This window comes from Jaculus jaculus, chromosome 2 (genome assembly GCF_020740685.1).
Source record: "Jaculus jaculus isolate mJacJac1 chromosome 2, mJacJac1.mat.Y.cur, whole genome shotgun sequence".
In the NCBI taxonomy this organism is placed as follows: domain Eukaryota; kingdom Metazoa; phylum Chordata; class Mammalia; order Rodentia; family Dipodidae; genus Jaculus; species Jaculus jaculus.
The window spans coordinates 43,977,542-43,997,308 of NC_059103.1; the positions used below are offsets into that span (position 1 = coordinate 43,977,542).

Below are 19,767 nucleotides of genomic sequence, written 5' to 3' on the forward strand. Positions count from 1 at the left end.
CCCTTGTGCATCTGGCTAACGTGGGACCTGGGGAACCGAGCCTCGAACCGGGGTCCTTAGGCTTCACAGGCAAGCGCTTAACCGCTAAGCCATCTCTCCAGCCCCCTAGACACTTCTTTGAGCATTCAACATCATCATCTTATTCAGTCCCCACAAAAACCTTACCGGAAAAGTAACAGATGGCCTCTTTTTGATATTTGAGGAAACCAAGCATCAGAGACATTAAGTAATTTGCCCAGGACAACCAGATCCCAGTAAGAGGAGCAGCCAGTCATTGAAACAGGCTCTGTTTGGCAGTCTGAGAACTTAAGCCAGACTGCAATAAGGCTGTGACTACCAGAAGGCTTTCTACATGAGATGGTACTGGAGGGTACTTGGAGACAGCATAGTACTGCTGAGGTCAGAAAGGATGGCAATGACTCTGAGGCCACCTCAGATTTCAGAATGACACCACAGCTAGTTCCAGGTTGATTCCATATGCGGGGTGGCCATTGGGGGCCACTTGAAGCCACCCTTCCTTCTGCCATCCCGGTAAGTCTGTCCTCCAAAGAGACTCCATTGGCCAAGAAAGTGTGAAGACCATGGCTTTTCACTGGTTATAGAAGAACAGATAACTGAGACCACCCCCTCCACACACACACATACCCTTTCCCCTGGGTGAGTATGGATCAGGCTTTCCTTTGGATATATACTGAAAAGTACAAGCAGACATGAAAGAGATTTTAAGGATCAATAAAAGAAAACACACAAATCAGTGTACGGAGGAGCCTCATGGGTGATATGGGATGACCTGATGGAAGTTCAGAAATTCGGTCATTTGGAACAAGGGGTAGGCTGAAGTCGACTGGGTCAGATCAGGCTGGGAAAGGTCTCAGAGCCAGTCCATCATGTTGGGGTCATTCTGGTTGGCAGGAATGACCCTCCTGAAATCCTCCAAGACCAACAGTGACAAGTTTGAGAGAGGCAGCATTGAAATCTTCACAGTGGAGACACTGGATCTGGGAGACCTCTGGAAAGTTAGGATCGGCCATGACAACACAGGTCTGCTCCCCTGCTGCCTTCTCTGACCATACGTGGTCTCCCTCCCCAGCTTGCTGTGAGCCCAGGGTGCACACAGAGCTTCTGGCTTAGGTGGTCTGGGTTGGGACCTGGATGTCAGTGATTTCTGAAGTCTTTACCTAGCTCCCAATCTCAGTAACTTTAATGTGCAGCTGACTTGGAAAATCCCTGGTACAGTTCACTGGGTTTCTGGCTTGAGTGTGTATTAGAGTCACTGGGAGGGGGCGAGGGTATTAAAACACAGATTCCTCAGCCTACCTCACAGTCCGTCTTTGACTCAGCAGTTCTGAGCATGTGCTTTATCTCCCATGTTCCTGGCTAATGCTGAAACTGCAGCCAGCCAAAGTGTGCCCATGTTTGTTCTCTGGGTAACATAGGACCCTTTGTTTTTCCCAAGACCTCCTCTTAACTTGAGGAAGGGACCATTATATTAGAACTTGGAACTATTTGGACTGTGGGGCTAGGGTCTCCTCTGCCTGGCTTCCATTCAGGGAGCTGTGGGCATCATTTTTGCCAGGGGGTGCAAATGATCAAGTTTTCATGGCTGCAGGCTTACTTTGCCCTCCCTAGGTTCCCTGCTTGAAGCCCCACCCGCCCTGAACTGTCTCCTTGCTTCCCTTGCTCAGGCCCCCCTGCTTCCCCGTCACCTCCTCCCCACGCTCTTGCACTGTCACTGATTCTACTGGACCGTCCTGGGGTGTGGTGCAGTTCCATAGGCGACATCCTGGTGTTGCAGGCAGCAAAAGGGTGACACAGAGCTGGTGGAACTCTAGGTGTTAGCCATCCAGAAGCAAAGGATGCTGGGGGTGCCGGGACTTACCCACAGGAAGCCATCTCTGCACAAGCTCTGGATGAGCTGTTTCTCTCTGTGTGTCTCTTTGCAGGCAAGGCCCCCGGCTGGTTTGTAGACTGGGTAGAAGTGGACGCCCCATCTCTTGGAAAGTCTATGACGTTTCCCTGTGGCCGCTGGCTGGCCAAGAACGAAGACGATGGGAGCATCGTCAGGGACCTCTTCCACGCAGAGCTGCAGACAAGGCTGTACACGCCATGTAGGAACCACGCGCAGCAAGGCTGACTCCCCGGGGACCCCCTCTGCCACCCCAACTCAGCCCGAGTTCCTCCTCCATGGGGCCAGTCGCTTCCTGAGCTCTGCTGGCACCATAGACCTAGTCCTGGATTCAGAGGAAAGATAATTTGAGATTTGTTCCAAACGCTCCCCTAAAGCATCTGGTGACAATATGCAGAGAGTTCAATCTCTCTGGGACTGTTTCCTCATCAGGAAAAGAGAGATAATGATGCAGGGTGATTGTAGTGTTAAAAAGGGAAAATTTTAAGGAGCCATCCCAGTTTTTTTTTTTTTTTTGTTGTTGTTGTTTTTTTTTTTTGAGGTAGGGCCTCACTCTAGCTCAGGCTGACCTGGAATTTACTATGGAGTCTCAGGGTGGCCTCAAAAAATATCACTGATTCCCCTACCTCTGACTTCCAAATGCTGGGATTAAAGGCACGCGCCACCACACTCAGCCCCATCCCAATTCTGACTCCAGCGTAATCATGCCCAAGAAATCCCTACCTTAAGATGTTCTTCTGTTGGTGGGTGAGTGGGGAGGGAGGAGAACTCAAAAAGAGAGTAAATGTAACTTCTTTTACTGGATACAGCAAAGAGGCGTTTTCTACTTCCCTTCCATTGTTGGTATCCAGATGTTCATATTGAATGTTTATATACATGTAAGTTCATACTAAGTACTAGGAATCAAACTGAAGTGAGTCATACTATAAAAAAAAAAGAGAGAGAATCTATCTGAATTTGGTGAAATCTGAACCCAACCCAGAACATTCTATTTTTTTTTTTCTAGCTAAATAATGAAGTATACAAAAAAGGTATTTAGCCGGGCGTGGTGGCACACCCACCCAGCACTCAGGAGGCAGAGGTAGGAGGATCACCATGAGTTCGAGGCCACCCTGAGACTCCATAATGAATTCCAGGTTCATGCTGGGCTAGAGTGAGACCGTACCTCAAAAAAACAAACAAAAAAAAAAAAAAACAAAAGAAAGGTTTTCCTCCCATAACTCATTTTTAAACAGTATGAGTCAGTGGTGTGCCTTTGTTTCCTTAAAACAATTAAACTGGAAATGAACAGATCATCAACTATTTTCTGGCCCAACGTCTGAAATGAAGTGATCCTTCCTCTGTTGAAGCCTTGGTCAGGCATGTGCCAAGGAAGCCCTGGATCCGTCTCCTACCCCAGGAGACTCTGAGCTGGCAGTCAAGGTAGAAGCAGGCCTGAGAGAGACCCCCGAGGGGAGAGACACCCATCCTCCTCCCTACCCTAAGACAGGCCTTGTTCTGTACAATGCAACCACTCAAGGTTTGGTATGGGCCCACTTTGAACATCCAGCCATCTCTTGGGTCTTTGAGGACCCCTGCAGGTGCCAAAATCTACAGATGCTGAAGTTCCTTAGCATAGCATTTATGTATAGCCCACACTATATGCCTAACATATGCCAAGAAAGGAAAGAAGGAAGAGAGAGAGAGGGGAAGGAAGGAAGGAAAGAGGGAGGGAAGAGATGGACTAGGGAAAGAGAACTTTCCAGAATTGAGCTATAGGCTAAATGTGTGATCTAGAGGAGCAACCAGGGAAGAGGGCTCTGCTGCTCAGAACCCACTTCTGGAGACAGTCTCAGCTCCACAGCCACGAAGCACCAGGGAACCAGGAGCTTTGATCCCAGGGAGGGTGGATATCCCTATGGGATCCAGAAAGGGTCTTAGAAGCCAGATGTGGCACCTTGGTTAAGGTTGCCCAATCCTTGTGAAACCATCAGAAACAGACCTAGTGTAGCTGCTCAGGGATGCCCTGAGACCAACCTGCACACCAGAGGGGCCAGTGCCTGGGGTGATACAAGGCTGTGGGTGGAGGAATGGGTACTAGAGCTCTGAATGCCAAAGCCATGCCATGACAGGACTGAGAGAGACCTTCCTTCCACTGTGGTCTGAGGGGCCATGATGTCAAGAGGGTGTGTCAAGGCAGATGGTTCAGGGAGGCAAAACCATGCCAGGAAAGCTCCTTCACTTCCAAAATCAAGTTGTCTCTGAATGTTCTGTTTGTAAAACTCTCATGGTTAGGCCAACTGAAACCACAGATGGAATTTAACCTCCTTGTTTTATAGCTAAGGCCCAAATACAGCTATGCAGTGACAGAGGCAGAAGTGGAAACCAGGAACCAATTCTGGGCTCAGGCCTAGAGCAGTGGGGGGCAAAGAATTGCTGTTTCTGCTCAGAAATTTCCAGGGCTACCCCTGTGTGCTGGTGTCAGGAAAGCCCAAACTCTATGGCTGGATTTGCTCTGAGGCCTCCAGGCCCTAGGCCTGGAAAACCTCCAAGGACTCAGTGGGTGGGGTGGGGGTGTGCTGCGCATAAAGCTCCATCACTGCTGAGGAGTGATGGGGACTTCTGTTTGTCAGCAAGCTATAAGCAGGGGCCCATTCACTCCTGTGGATCTGTGGGCACCTCCATGGGCCGCCTCTCCCTGTGTGGCTTGTGAGTAGGTAGTAATAACTTCCTCCAGTTTACCCCTAGAAGTAGACTGTGCCGTCGCTGGGCTCAGACCAGTTTGGATTTGGGTTTAAGTTACACTATATAATATTGGGCAAGTTACTTTGTCTCTCTGAGCCTTGGTTACTCCTCTGAAAATTTGGGTGTAGTAATTGTCCATCACCATCATTAGGATGAAAAGAGCAGAGTGTGGAACCTGGCACGTAGCAAGCTCGTGGTGAGTGAGAAGTGTTTCAGCTGCGGGCACTGCCATACACAGCTCTGCTGCGAAGAATCCCTTTAAACACAATGGGGGAAATGTCCTCATCTGGAGAAGGTTGGGCCACCTGAAAGATGGTAGCTCCTAATGTGGCTTCTTTTAAGGATCCAGATTGCAGGATAAGGTAGATTTCCTAGTGAATGCATTCTCTGAGTTTCATTTTATTTCTTTACTTTCCTCTTCCTTCCTTCTCTCCCTCCCTTTGTCTCTCCTTCTTTTCCTCCCTCCTTTCTTCCCCTTCCCTCCCTTCTTTTCTTTCTTCCTCCTTCCCTTCCTCTCCTTCCTTTTTCCCCTCACTCTCCCTCTTTCCCTTCCTCCTTTCCTCTCTTCATTTATTTTTTCCTTTCTTGGGACCCAGAGTAAGTTTGCACATTCATATACATGTGCAACAAATAAACATGTCACAAAAAGTGACCCTCGCTCTGTGTGTTGGACAGTGGTGTTTTCTATACAACATACTGATAACCACTTACTAACCTCATCTCACACCTGCTAGTGAACCTCAACCTGTGCAAAGGGTGAATTGGATCCACCCTGCAGACAGTCTGAGGAGGGAGTGAGGGATCTGCATTTTCTAAAAATATTTTATTTATTTATTTATTTTTATTTTTTTTTATTTATGAGAGAGAAAGAGACAGATAGAGAGAAAGAGTGAATGGGCAGGCCAGGGCCTCTAGCCAGTGCATATGAATCCTTGGATCTGCAATTTTTTGTAAGATTTTATTTTTATTTATTTATCTGAGACATAGAGAGGGAGAGGGAGAGAGAGAGAGAGAGAGAGAGAATGGGAGCGCCAGGGCCTGTAGCCACTGCAAACAAACTCCAGATGCATGCACCCCCTTGTGCAACTGGCTAATGTGGGACCTGGAGAATCGAACTGGGGTCCTTTGGCTTTGCAGGCATGTGTCTTAACCGCTAAGCCATCTCCTCCAGCCCGGGATCTGCGGTTTTAAGAAGCTCCTCTAAGAATGAAGGATCCTCAGTCCATGTGGCAACATGCTGGGGACTGCTCTGGGGAGCTGCTAGTTAATAATTCTAGTGGGTCAAACTCTGTTTAAGGACAGATGGTCCCTGGGGATACTAAGTAAACCCTGGTTTATCTCTTACCTCCTCCTATAGGTCACTCCCCTATAGGAGACCCGTATAAAGCCAGGGAACTTGAGTGGGAAGTCAGGCAAGGCATGAGTGGCTTCAGGAGGACAGGCCAGCCGGCAGCAAATGGAGAGCTGGCAGTGGGAGACAGGGTAAAAAAAAAAGAATGAGTTCTTGCTGCTGCACCCGATGGGTGACCAAGTGCTCCTGGTTACAGAGTCTGCTGAGCCTCATGGTGAGGGCATGTCCATGGAAAACAAGGCTCTTAGGTCACTAGCCCACATCACACTGATAGTCAAATTAGGGCCTGGATTTGAACCTAGGTTGTCAAATTCCATAGCAGACTGTCTGCTGTAGTAATCCTTTGGTGTGTGAGACTTAGAGACCCTGGTCTGAAGGATCAGACACTTTCTGTGAGCACTTGGCATGGGAAATTGCCCACCCCACACACCTGGGACTGCTAGGCACTCACGTGATTACCTAGGTGCCCGGGCAGTAGCTTCTCGTGAAAGGTCACAGATGCTGGTGAGGATCTTGACCTCACCTGTACTTGTCTTCTGTTCTCTTCTCCCATCTGGCCTTGTCCTCTGGCTGTCCCTCTCAGTTGTCCCTTACGAGATCATCCTCTATACCAGTGATGTCTTTGCTGCTGGGACTGACTCCAACATCTTCATCGTCATCTACGGCCTTGATGCTGTGTGCACCCGGCAGAAATTCCTATGCACCAACAAGAGGGAGCAGAAGCTGTTCTTCGAGAGGAAGTCGGCCTCCCGCTTCATTGTGGAGGTATCTGGCCAAACACGCTGCCCGCAGAGGGGCAGGTCAGAGAGGCTCTTTATTTGAGTGTGGGTGTAAATGAGGAGCTCACCAACCTGGGCCTCCGTGCCCAGCCAGACAGGAGGATGGTGGAACTGGCTTGGCTACCAGGACAGGTGTCAGGATCAAAGGTGGTGACAAGTGGCAGCTTGCCTGAAACTGAAAAAACTCCCTGTATGTTCCATCCCATCAGGCCTGGGCAAGGAGTTCCGCTGTTGATGTCTACTGTGAATGTGGGTCCCAGTGCCTTGGGATCTGGAACACCTTGTGCAGTACAAGCTCTTTGCACCTGCCTTGGGTTCTTGGCTATGTGGGCAGGGGAGAGCCCAGACTTGCAGTATAGTTGGGGACCCCAGATCTCCACACAAGGTAGAGAGAAGGTCTGGTGACTTTCACTATCTCTGGTCCTGGAGGTCAGAGGCATTCGCCCTGGGGTTTATTTACTCAGGGGATCCTTCTCACAACCATTCTGTGCTGTCCCTGTCCTTGAGAAAAGAGGGGGGAACCAAGACACCACAGAGTAAGTGGCTTCCCTAAACCACCTGGAATACAGTGGAAACAGGATCAAAGTCCAGGAGCTCCAGCCACTGTTCTTGGCCGCTGTAGTAGACACTCAAGTGGACTGAGCTGGCCATGAGTGTTCAGGGAAAGAAAAGGCCCTGGAAGAAGTGCCTTTGAGGTGGGCATGAATGGGACATTCTCAGGACAAGGAGGAAAAGCATTCATGTAAGGGGAACCACGTGCCCAGTGGTCCAGAGGTGGAAGTAGGCATGGTGTAAGGTTTGAGGCTTGGCCAAAGGGCACAAGAGGAATATCATAGAACTTGGCTAGAGGGTAAGGATGAAGCTGTCCTTGGAAATGAGTGAGAAGCCTCAGGAAACTTGGTTCTCCAGGTAGTGGATACTAGTGGTGACGTGTTCCTTATTTTCTGATGGAAATAAAGCTCATAGCATGTCCTTATCCTTAGCCAACTGCTCTCCAGGGAATGCATCCTCCCTCCCAACCCTCTGTGGGAGGCATTGTCATTGGTGGGAAGGTTTGTCACCTCCGTTGAGGAACAATTCAGGACTGATTCATTTATCCACACAAAGCTCCCTTCTCTCCACCGAGATGCCCTGGTGTGTGTCTCAGGAAGCCTGATGCCGTCCGTGGCTGGAGGCTGTGGTTAGACCTCAGTAGGACTTCTGGGGATGTTCATCAATGAGACCTTCACTAAGAGACAGCCCTAATTTTCCAGTAATTTGCTGCTATTTTTTCTTCCACAACTATCTGGGTCTTAGGGGAGCGTGGGAGCTTGGAACAAATGACAAGACGTCTGTGTGGCTTTGGTGGGTCTTCTGTGACCTCCACCCACTGATGTCAAGTGCCCGTCTCAGCCAAGAGAGCACCTTGTCTCCCCCGCCGGTGTTGCCCGTCTCTCCAGTTCTCTCTTCTGACACATCGTCTCAGAGGACGGGTCAAACACTGAGCAGCAAGTTGATACCTTGGCTCATGCCTCAGCCGTTGGCAAGCTACTCCTTCTCTCTGTGGCCCATCTGAAGATGAAGGATTGTTGGGAGAAAAAGAAGAGCTTAGTAGTCACTTCCAACGTGTCAGCCCAGGTCTAAACACTTGATATGGATCGACTCATAGAGTCCTCATGATCTTTCCAAATGGCAGTACGCCAGTCTCCATTCACACCGGGGCCGACTCTGCCATGTCTTGGTGGTGCAAGCCTCTTGGCTGATGGCAAGTAAGGTGGAAAGGAGGAAGCCAGTACTGGAGCAACTCTGGCTCATTTAGAGGTCACCATAGCTATGGAGGCTTTGTTTTTGATGAACGGCTCTGGTCACTCAGGAACCATCCTTATCTTGAAGATAAGCACCCATCTGCCCCCACACCTCACACATCAAAGGAAGGTCAGAAACTTGCTAAAATGACATCAAGTGACAAAATGGGTTGACAGTCAACAGCTCAGCTCCTGGAGACTTCTCTGTGATGTTTTCATCTCCCAAGGGAACACCAGAACCATCTGATGCTCTTGGTCCCTGAGCCACCCTCTGAGGCCCACACCCATAACTGGCAGTCATCTTTGTTCTCAGGCGGGGTGGGTGGAGTCAGGGCTGAGATGGCCACCTGATGTGTGGTTCTCAGTGGCTGGAGAATTAAGGTCACAGAGGTGCCACTGAAGCCGGAGGCCCACACATCCAGAACCTCGAAGAAGAGGGTGACTCCTCACTTCTTGGTCCTGGGAGACAGGGAGGACCTCAGTGGGGATCCTGTGGGTGTGGCATTCACCCAGAGATTCAGGACTTCTCAGATGAGGCTGCTAAAAAATGTCTGCCACATTGACTTCAGCCTGAAAACAGTGACCCTTGTTTGGTGAGTCTTTAGGGCTCCCAGGACCACAAAGGACTACCATAGCTGTGGGCTCCGCTCTCTGATTCAGAGCAGAGCGGGCACTGGGGCAACAGGGTCACTGTAGTTGCAACACCCATGTTAATTGCAGTAGAAGGTGGCAGAAGAACCATGCTAGTGATTTTTGACCTAGATATACTCTCAAGGGGCTCCCTTATCCATGCCCCTGCCCTTGGCTGAGAAAGATACCATTCTCCCCACTTTCAGGATGCAGATGTTGAGGTCCAGAGGTCTTAGGGCATACCCATTCTCTCTCTCTGCTTGCAAATAAATAAACAAAATATTATGTATATGTATAATATATATGTATATATTATATACATGTATATATAAAATTTATTGACTTGACAGACAAAGGAGGAAAAGAGAGGATATGGGAATTCCAGGGCCTCTAGCCACTGCTAATAAATTCCAGACACATGTGCCACTTTGTGCATCTGCTTTTATATGGGTACTGGGGAATCGAATCTGGGCCAACAGGCTTTGAAAAAAGTGTCATCAATTGCTGAGTGTTGCAGTCAGGTTCGCATTGCTGGCAGAATCATCTGACCAAGAGCAGCTTTTGGGGAAAAGAGGTTTATTTTGGTTTACAGGCTCGAGAGGGAAGTTCCATGATGGCAGAGAAAACAATGGCATGAGCAGAGAGGGTGGACATCATCCCCTGGCCAACATAAGGTGGACTGTAGCAACAGGAGAGTGTGCCAAACACTGGCATGGGGAAACTGGCTATAATACCCATAAGCCCACCCCCAACAATGCACTGACTCCAGCAGGCATGATTTTCCAAATCTCCATCAGCTGGGAACCTAGCATTCATAACATCTAAGTTTATGGGGGACACCTGAATCAAACCACCACGCGGAGCCATCTCTACAGAGCCATAACTGTTTTTTTTTTCTTTCTTTTTTCTTTTGGTTTTTCGAGGTAGGGTCTCACTGTAGCCCAGACTGACCTGGAATTCACTCTGTAGTCTCAGGGTGTCCTTGAACTAATAGCAATCCTCCTACCTCTGCCTCCCGAGTGCTGGGATTAAAGGTGTGCACCACCACGCCTGGCTGTTTTTCTTTTTTCAGATAAGTAACAATCATGTCATCCTTCCAGTGCATGCTTGCTGAGTACTTGGTAACAGGCACTGTTCTGGGCTTTGGGGATACCATGGCGAGCCTGAGGCTGCTGCCCTTGTGGTTTCCAGTGGTGGATGAGAGAATGACTAGGGTCAGGTAGCAGAGGAGACAGACGACTTACAAAGAGAAGTAAACGTGTGCCTACGAGGAGGGCTCTCAGAAGGAGCTATTTACCAAGCTGTGAGAGCATTATCAGGAGAGGTTTGACTTCGGTGAAGTCCAAGGGCTTTCCCGAGGAAGTGAGTCTTGAGCTGAGACCTGATGAGATTAAGCAGGCACCGGATAACATAAGGACGAAGGAAGAGTGGGGCAGGTCGGTCGTATATAAAGGCCTATTGGAAGAAGAGGTCAAGTTTCAGGGAGTAGAATTTGTGGGAGCATAGTAGAGGGGTGACAGAAAAAGACAGGCTCTGGGTGGGTTGGGGGGCAGATAGAGGACTTGAACATTGTCTTCCCAGAGAGACAGGAGTAAAACGAGGATTTCTCAAGTCATGGAGATAGAGGCAGTGAGAGAGGGGCGCTTTGAAGAGTGAGACGCCTCCAAGACGAATGGGATGAACTGATAGTATCAGAGATAGGGCTGGCTAAGTGGGGCTGGGAAAATAAAGCATGACCATGCCATGTGTAGAGTTCGGGCCTGGCCTGGTTGCACAATGGAGACCTTTGGGAAGCAAATGATCCCTGGAAGTTCAAAGGACTCAGGACTAGGGAAATGGCTCAGCTGTTAAAGGCACTTGCTCACAAAGCCTCCTGGCCTGGCTTCAGTTCACTAGCTTTCATGCAAAACCAAATGCACAAAGTGGTGCAAGCATCTGGTATTTGTTTGCAGTGGTAAGAGGCCCTGGCACACTCATTCTCTCTCTCTCTCTCTCTCTCTCTGTGTGTGTGTGTGTGTCTATCTCTCTCTCGTCTCTGTCTCTTCTTGCAAATAAATTTTTAATTTTTTAAAAAATGGGAAAAAATTGAAAGTTTAAAAGGAAAACAAAGGACCTGAGGGTGGTGACCTGAGGAGGTATTGTGGCCGAGGACTCCACCAACATCTAGTGTCTCTTCTCCTTTCCACAGTTGGAAGATGTGGGTGAAATCATTGAAAAAATCCGCATTGGCCATGATAACACGGGCATCAACCCTGGTTGGCACTGTTCCCATGTGGACATCCGCAGGCTCCTTCCAGACAAAGATGTGAGTCTGGGACACCTTTGCCCTACTTCTCTTCCCACCCTGACCCAGGGGAGGTTCAAGGCAGATTTGCTTGCTGGCTACTCAGACTTCTAGAACATGTATCCAAGATGGAATCTTCTAGAGCCTGCTTCAGTGGTCCAGGAGAATAGTACAAGCAACTGCTCCCAACCCCAAGGTCACATGACCAGTGAGTGACCAGCTTGTCCTTGCTTCTACTCAAGGTACTCTAGAAGAAAACCCACCCTGCACAGCTTGGGAAACATTCTGAAATCACAAAATTCCACAATTAGGAGACAGCTAGCTGTTAGACACAGCTGGAAAAAAATGACTTGAGGCAAATTTCAAAGCTCAGAGCACTCTCCCCTTACCTACTGAAGCCAGCTCTCCAGGATGGGGGTTTCAGAAACCCTATTTTATTTGTTTGTTTTGTTTGGTTTTCAAGGTAGGGTCTCTCACTATCCCAGGCTCACCTGGAATTCACTATGGAGTCTCAGGGTAGCCTTGAACTCACGGCAATCCTCCTACCTCTGCCTCCCAAGTGCTGGGATTAAAGGCGTGCGCCACCATGCCCAGCTAGACACCCTTTTAAAGTGAGTCTAGGAGCCCAGCCATCAAAAGCCAACTCTTACAGTTATACCAGTGTTTAAGAGTAGTTCTTGTAGAATTGGGGAGGAAGGCTCTCCTGTGGTTCTGTACTTCTGTGAGGTCCCATCATCATTGTCCTTGGTTCTGATAAGAATTAACATGCTCACGAGCTAGTAAATTTCACCATTTCCACATTCCAAGGCTAAGTTTTCTCTTTCCTCTTCGACCCAGGGTACGGAGACCTTGACTTTCCCATGTGATCGGTGGCTTGCCACCTCTGAGGACGACAAGAAAACCATCCGAGAACTGGTCCCTTATGACATCTTCACCGAGAAATACATGAAAGATGGATCCTTAAGACAAGTGTACAAGGAAGTTGAGGAGCCTTTGGACAGTAAGTGTGTGGGAATGGTCACCCTCATCAGCAAAGGCAGCTCCAGGGTTACAGCCTTTCCTCACAGAGCCCCTGCCTCATGCCAGGTGAGCCTCCTCACCCAGGAGGATGGTCTTAACGCTGCACCACCGAGGCTCATGGTCACACCACCCGTCCAAGCACATAAGCTGATAGGTGGCAAGCAGTGTCCAGTCTTGCCTATTTCACTGGAAGCTTTATGCTCATATCCCATGCTGGCCAAACAGGGTTGTCCACTGTCTGCATTACCCTGCTCTTGGCTTTTTCCCTACGTAGGAGAAACCCGAGTTTTATAATGTTTCCCAAGCTGTGCAGGGTGGATTTTCTTCTAGAGGGGACCTTGATTAGAAGCAAGGACATGCTGGTCACTCACTGATCATGTGGCCTTGGGGTCAGACACATGACTGCCTGTGCTCTTTTTCTTGTCCACTGAACCAGGCTCTAGAAGATTCTGCCCTGGACATGTGCTCTGAAATCTGAGTATCCAGCAAGGAGGTCTAACTTGAGCCTCCTCTGGGTCAGGGTGGAAGGAGCCATCCCAGACTCATAGCTTTATCTGGGAAGAGCCTTCACGGCACAGTCCTCTTTGCTCTCGATGGACCCAAGTTGCTCCAAGTGGGAGTTAAGAAATATCCCAGGGCTGGGAGTGTAAGTCAGTAGGAGAGCACTTGTCTCCCATGTGAGGCCCTGGTTTGATCCCCAACACTGGAAAAGAGGGAGGGGGAAATGAAAAGAGAAACCTATTGGATTGGCATGTTTTTAGTGTTGGGTGCAGTTTCTGGTTGTCCAAAGTCATGGGCTTGTTTTCTGTGTGAGCCAGTCACCATTGACCATCTTCATGATGTCATTTTCTCTGCAGGATTTGTGTCTGCCTGACCACCCACTTCTAATGCTTCCCCTTCCTTTGGTCTTGGTGACACCATCACAGTCCAGTTATCTTTCTACCTATCTGAGTAGACCACAGTGCTAGATTCCTTTCTTGTGCCTGGTGGCACTCTTCAAGGCTGACTCCTCAGCCTCTTTCTCTACATTGTGTGCGCACACACACACACACACACACACACACACACACACACACACACACATCCATCCTTTACCACAGCCAGAGAGAGAAGTTCCAAGAGCCTGGAAATTCAGCCCAAATATACCATGTTGCTTTCAAAATATATATATATATATATAACTGGAGCAGGAGCAAGCCTCAAGATTCCAATAAAACCCAAAGATTCCCGTATGCAACCAGAGGAGAGCTTTTTGCTGGTAAAGGTCAAAATAACAATGACAAATGACAAAGGCTGTTTTCCTTCTGTATCCCTGGAGGTAAAACAGTGGTCCCTCCTGCATGTCTTTATTCTGAGCAGTTGTACTTAGAAAATAATGTGTGTTGCCCAGGAGTGTGCCCCTCCTCACCCACAGCCCCTGTCTCCGACTTTTTTTTTTTTTTTTTTGCTATTTAATCAGAGATGTGTCTCTTTTCTACTTGGACCCCAGAAGACACCCCCGGACAGCTGTCACAGTGGGACTCTTGGGCTGCTCTGTAGGAACCACACGCCACAGAAGCCGCTTGGAGCCTGATGATGTTTCTAAGGAAACATCTTTCCCCTGACGAGCTCTGTGGCCTGGTGGGACGAGGAAGGGAGGAGGATCCTGAAATAGCTGGATCCCGCAGAACTGCACTGCTCAGCACCCAGAAGCTGAATCAGTTTTCCTGATCCCCAAAGGACCAGAGAAAGCCGTGGAGGTGGCGTGGGAGAGGTGGAAGGCCATTTAGTCATAGCCCCCGGGACACAGCATCCAGCTCTGGGACAAGAGCTCTTAGAAAAGGTGTTTTAACAGGCCCACCCACCTGTGATGATTTTGCATGTGGAGCAGGTCTGAAGAAAGTTAGAAACACAAGCAAGGGAGGTGGTGGGGGGAAGGACAGTCAACTGTTGTGTCTAAGCTCTGACAAGGCTCTTAATATTACCTCATGCTGGCATTGGCCTGACAGACATAAGGCTGGCTCTTTTAAGCAACAAAGAGCTGATTTCATCTGTTAATGCAGTACATGAAATGCTGGCTGGTTCTGCACCAAGCTGAGCAGGGTGAGGTGGGGACATCTGGGATTAGTTGCTGGCGCCTGCTCATTTTGAGGGACATGCATCTGACCAGCAAGTCTCAGAATAAGGGCCTGGGATCATGGGGCCAGAGAGAGAGAGGGAAGGTAGAGTGGGCTTGGAAAAGGGATGGGGTTCAGAAGGGGCAGAGCTCCACGCGGGCCAGGCTGGGAGAGATGATACTCAAGGATTGCAGGTGGAGCCAGAGAACTTGGTGCCTGTGGGCTTGGGAGGAGATGACAAACCCAAGGAGGCTGTCAACAAGGAGTATCCAGGGAGGCAAAAGGAGGCGGGAGGCTGTGGAATCCAGGGGGAAAGAAGAGCTTGCCAGGAATCATGTCCCGGTGTGAATGTGGCCATGGCTGTGGGTGGGAGCTGCCCACAGTACTAAACTGAGTTGGAAGTGGCTGTGAGCCCAGTTGAAGGGGCTGGTAAGAAAGTTCGTCTCAGCCACCACAGGAAAGAGATCCATTTTTTGAGGTTTCAAAAGATCCCTGGGGTTCATAGGAAAGGCCAGGCCTGTGTGGGCACCTTGCCGCCCTGTGTTCCTCTGCCAGGCAGTACCACTGGTGCTCTGGCTCAGTACCAACAATCGAATCATTTCTCTGGGTGGCAAAAACATCGCTGCCCAAGTTCTCCATCCTCCCAGTTGCCCAGTGCTTCCCGTCACCTCTAAGTTTCCTTCCCACCCTGCTCCCTTGGGAACAATTCAGCCAAGTGTCTCCCTGGTTGGTCCTTGGCCTTAAACTCCAAGTCTCCAAGGACAGAGGGTTAGCAAGAGGGGAACAGAGCCCTCTTAGCACTGAAAAACATATACAGGTAAGGGAGGCTAAGTTAGTTGGGGGGGGGAGGGATGACCCAAGGGGAGAGTAGGGAGGAGGAAAGGGGGAAGGAAAACAAAAAAGTTGGTTGAAAATACCATATTGAAACCTGGTTCTTTGTATTCTAATAAAAATAAGAAAGCTGGGCATAGTGGCATATGCCTTTAATCCCAGCACTTGGGTGGCAGAGGTAGGAGGATCACTGTGAGTTCGAGGCCACCCTGAGACTATCATGAATTTCAGGTCAGCCTGGGCTAGACTGAGACCTTACCTTAAAAAAAATAATAATCAAAAAAAGAAAAAAGAGTTCTTTGTCTACAGGGCTGTAAATTGACCAAGAAAGGAGCTATATTCAACCTTGCTGAGCTCACAGCAGTAGAGGCAAACAAGACAACACTCATTCCTATTTTCCTTAAGACCTTTGCCTAATGGTCACCCAATAGGTATTGAGTCCTTTCCCAGGGGCCACAGGGACAAAGGAGAAGGTGTCAGTCACTGTGCTTTTGGAGAAAGAAGTTTGTCTGGAATGTAGGGGCATGTGAGGGGTACCCATGGGTTGAAGAATAAATGAGAATAAAGAAGGACTACATTAAAAAAAATACTGCATCTCCGCATCCATACACCAGCTGGAAGAGTCTGGCATTGATACTGGTCAGTTGCGAAGGCCTCGTATTGTCAGTGTGTCACAACGGCAAGAGTCACTGTCCACAGTGAGGACACACCTCAGGCAGTCTCCTGGGTTTTGATGTCTCCACCTTTGGCTTTCTAAGAGCCTCCTGGGTACAGATCACACGGGCACACTCCATAACCAGGAAAATGACAGGAAGGCGTGAACCTACAAACCCTCTTCCCCAGGTCTAATGTGCTGCCGTCCTTTTCTTCCTTTCCTCTGTCTGCTTGTCTGTCCCACTTGCTGCCTAGTTGTGCTGTACTCGGTGCAGATCTTCACGGGGAATGTTCCTGGGGCGGGCACAGATGCTAAAGTCTACATCACCATCTACGGAGACCTTGGGGACACTGGGGAGCGGTACCTTGGCAAGTCAGAGAACCGCACCAACAAGTTTGAGAAAGGAACGGTAGGCGGGACAAACTGGGGAACCCCATCCCCCCTTTTCCTCATCTGAATAAAAGAGGGTGTCTCAGAAGTCCGTAGGGTGTCAAGAACCCTCCTTTGGGGGTGTCTTGACCTTGCCTCTCCTCGCTAAGCATAGCTTCTGGTGGTGTGTCTGCTCTGGGTCCTGCATGGGGTCGGGTGGGCGGAACAGGAAGCAGGCTTGAGCGCCAGGTCGTCGGCTACATAGACATGGCCTCTCTCCAGAAAACCAGCTCCTCGTAGCCTGTCCACGCCTATAGGGGTGAAGGCTATAGAGCAGTGGGGATAGCACTTGGGGCCCGGAAGCCTGGCTTCGCCCTCAACTCCTCGTGTGGTTTAACCTCACTGGCCTCAGTTTCCCTGTCTGTAGCACGAGGAATCTGATAGGAATTGGCTGAACTCTATTGTGCAGAGCCACGGGCAGCACTGAGGCCATCAGGAACAATGGTGGTGGAAGAGGAAACAGGGAGGCTCCTCACTACCACCCAGGTTGAATCACCTTGACCTGGCTTATCTATGGGGGTGCCAAACATGCTCTCTATTAAGCACAAGGTACTGTGGTTTTGAGAAAGAGCCTGAAAGCAATTGAACAGCTTTTTCTACCACAGCTTTCATATACTGGCCATTTACAAAAAGGACAGTCTCTCCAGAGGGGTCCAAACATCACTTCCCACCAGCTTGACTTCCCCTCCAATCTCATCTCCTCTCCCTTCCCTGGCCATTTCACATTCTCCACAGCTCTTTTCCTCTCTCTCCCTGTGCATGTTTGCCCAACACCTCACAGGCCCAGGCAGTCCCTAAGGAGAGCAGCGAGGACATTAGCTGTTAGTCCACCAGCACTCTTGCCCCAAGGGTGTCCTGAGCCTGACCCTCAGCCAGGCATGAGCCTTTGTGATGATCCACTTTCTACGTAGGAGGAGAAAATTAGCCCTGGGAGAAGAAAAGTGGATATTCTCTGATGAGTCTGCAGTGGCTGGTGACCCCATGAGTCTAGCAAGCGTCATGGAGACATTCGGCCCAGCCCTGCCATTCTTTGGCCCGTCATTTAGAAAGAAGCCATCTGCCTTTGACTTCAGCGTCCTGCTTCCAAAGTGGGCGGGAACAGTAATATGATTGCCAATCAGACCTCTGAGCTGAGCAAGAGGACAGGATGTAAGAGCTCTTCTGTACTAGGGAGAACCACTTATGTACACAAGGCATATGAGATGTCACTGTTCACTGCCCATGCACGATAGTTAAGAGGTGGCCTGTCTGTCCTCTTCTTTTGATTGTGGAAAAACTGGGAAGCCGGAGAGGTCCAGGGGATTCATGTGTGTCCCTGACTCTACACTGGGGACATGATTAATCAGGTACCCAGACAGTGGAGTTAGATCACTAGTGTAAATGCTGGTCTGATATTACTGATATGATCTTGGACACATTACCTAACACCTCTGTACCTCAATTTCCTCCACCGGAAAATAGAACTAATTGTGAGTATTGTGATGGTCAATCGAATGAAAACATATAAAGCACCAAAAGTGTGCCTAGCACCTGGTGAGCAATCTTCTGTGCAGAGCACTGTTAAGGCCTGGCAGAGCACCGCTGCCCCACTCCATCCACACTGATGTGTGCATTGGTGCAATAGCAGTGTGTCATGCTGATGGATGGGCTTTTGTTCATGATTATCTTCACAGAGCCTGGCAGAGATGCTCGATATATATGCGTTGAGCAAGCAAATGAATTAAGACGTAAATGAAAGTGATGCGATCTCTCCTCCCCACGGTCAGCTCTCTGTCTCTCTCAGCAGTTATGACATCACTCGACTTCTTTGCCCTGTTCTGCCCCATGGTTTCCTCCTTCTCCTATTCTTTTTCTTTAATTTGCTTGTTTGCTTTTGTTTTGTCTTGTTGTCTTCTAAAAGCATTTTATTTGGGCTAGAGAGATGGCTTAGCGGTTAAGGCACATGCCTGCGAAACCTAAGAACCCAGGCTCGATTCTCCAGGTCCCACATAAGCCAGATGCACATGGTGGCACGTGCATCTGGAGTTCATTTGCAGAGGCTAGAGGCCTTAGTGTGCCCATTCTTACTCTCTCTCTCTCTCTGTCTCTAATAAATAAATTTAAAAAATAAAATCTTAAGAAATATTTTATTTATTTATTTATTTGTAAGGAGAGAAAAAGAAAGAATGGGCACACCAGGGCCTCTAGCCACTGTAAAAGAACTCCAGATGCATGCACCACTTTGTGCATCTAGACTTAAGTCAGTACTGGAAAATCAAACATGCCATTAGGCTTTGCGGACAAATGCCTTAACCACTAAGACTTCTATCCAGTACCTCCCCTTTTGAGATAGGGTCTCATTCTGTGTCCCAGGCTACCCTACAACTCACTGTGTAGCCCAGGCTGACCCGGATCTCATGGCAATCCTCCTGCCTCACCCTGCCTGTTAAGTGCTGGTGTTATAGATGTGAGCCATGCTGCTCAGCTCTTTCTTCTGGTTTGATGCCCCCATCAAGAGAGCTAGAGTTATGCCTAGCTCTGTTTCCACGTATATGGTCTTAAACTCACTTCTGAGCATCTTAAAGCTTCTGTCTCTTCACTGGCTCAGGAATCTTCCTTGGCACCCTCTTTCCTACCAGCACCCTCTCCCTGTCCACACCCAATCAGATGTCAGCCGAGTCAGCTCATCACCACTCAGCCCTTCCTCCTCTGACTCCTCACTGAACCTGCCTGATCTCCCAGCTCCAGACACCACCTGCCCATCGGTCAACTCAGCAACTCATCCAACACAGATGCCATGGCTCTCTTCCTTCAGTCCCTCAGGGGTGCGTGGGTCCCACACAGCACCGAAATCCCCCATGGTGTTTGCAGACATTCATGACCTGCCCTTTATGGCCTGGAATGTTCCCAACAGACCGCTGAGCCCACTTTCCAGAGTGCTTATACTTTTTCCTGTCTCTACACTTTTCCAAGCATTTTCTCTGCATACTTTTCCACCCACGCACCCATAGAAACGAAATGCTGTTGCTCTCTGCCTTTGCTTTCTTTCCCTTTTTTTCTTTCTTTCTCTCTCTCTCTCTCTTTCTTTCTTTTTTTACATAAAAGGCATCATTGTGTATAAATATTTCTCATCTTGCCTTTGGCATTAAGCAGAAGGCCTTGAAGATCATTCTACATTGAGCTGTTCAAATATAGGTGGGATTATAACCACCACACAAGTCCACTCCCCAGGGAAGGCTGTCCCAGAGTTATTTAGCTATTCCCCAGTAGATAAGTCCCTGGATAGCTTCAGAATTCCC

General features: G+C 49.1%; 1 protein-coding gene across 3 annotated transcripts in view; it reads left to right on the forward strand.

Moving 5' to 3' along the window:
- The window catches only part of Loxhd1 (lipoxygenase homology PLAT domains 1), a 206,281-nt gene that overhangs the window by 128,470 nt on the left and 58,044 nt on the right, over positions 1 to 19,767 (forward strand). For all 3 annotated transcript variants that reach the window (XM_045144249.1, XM_004656811.2, XM_004656812.2), the window contains 6 exons: positions 913 to 1,041; positions 1,944 to 2,108; positions 6,565 to 6,746; positions 11,363 to 11,479; positions 12,296 to 12,458; positions 16,315 to 16,469. In XM_045144249.1, coding sequence (XP_045000184.1) covers positions 913 to 1,041; positions 1,944 to 2,108; positions 6,565 to 6,746; positions 11,363 to 11,479; positions 12,296 to 12,458; positions 16,315 to 16,469 — 911 coding nt within the window. The remainder of the gene's footprint in view (positions 1 to 912; positions 1,042 to 1,943; positions 2,109 to 6,564; positions 6,747 to 11,362; positions 11,480 to 12,295; positions 12,459 to 16,314; positions 16,470 to 19,767) is intronic.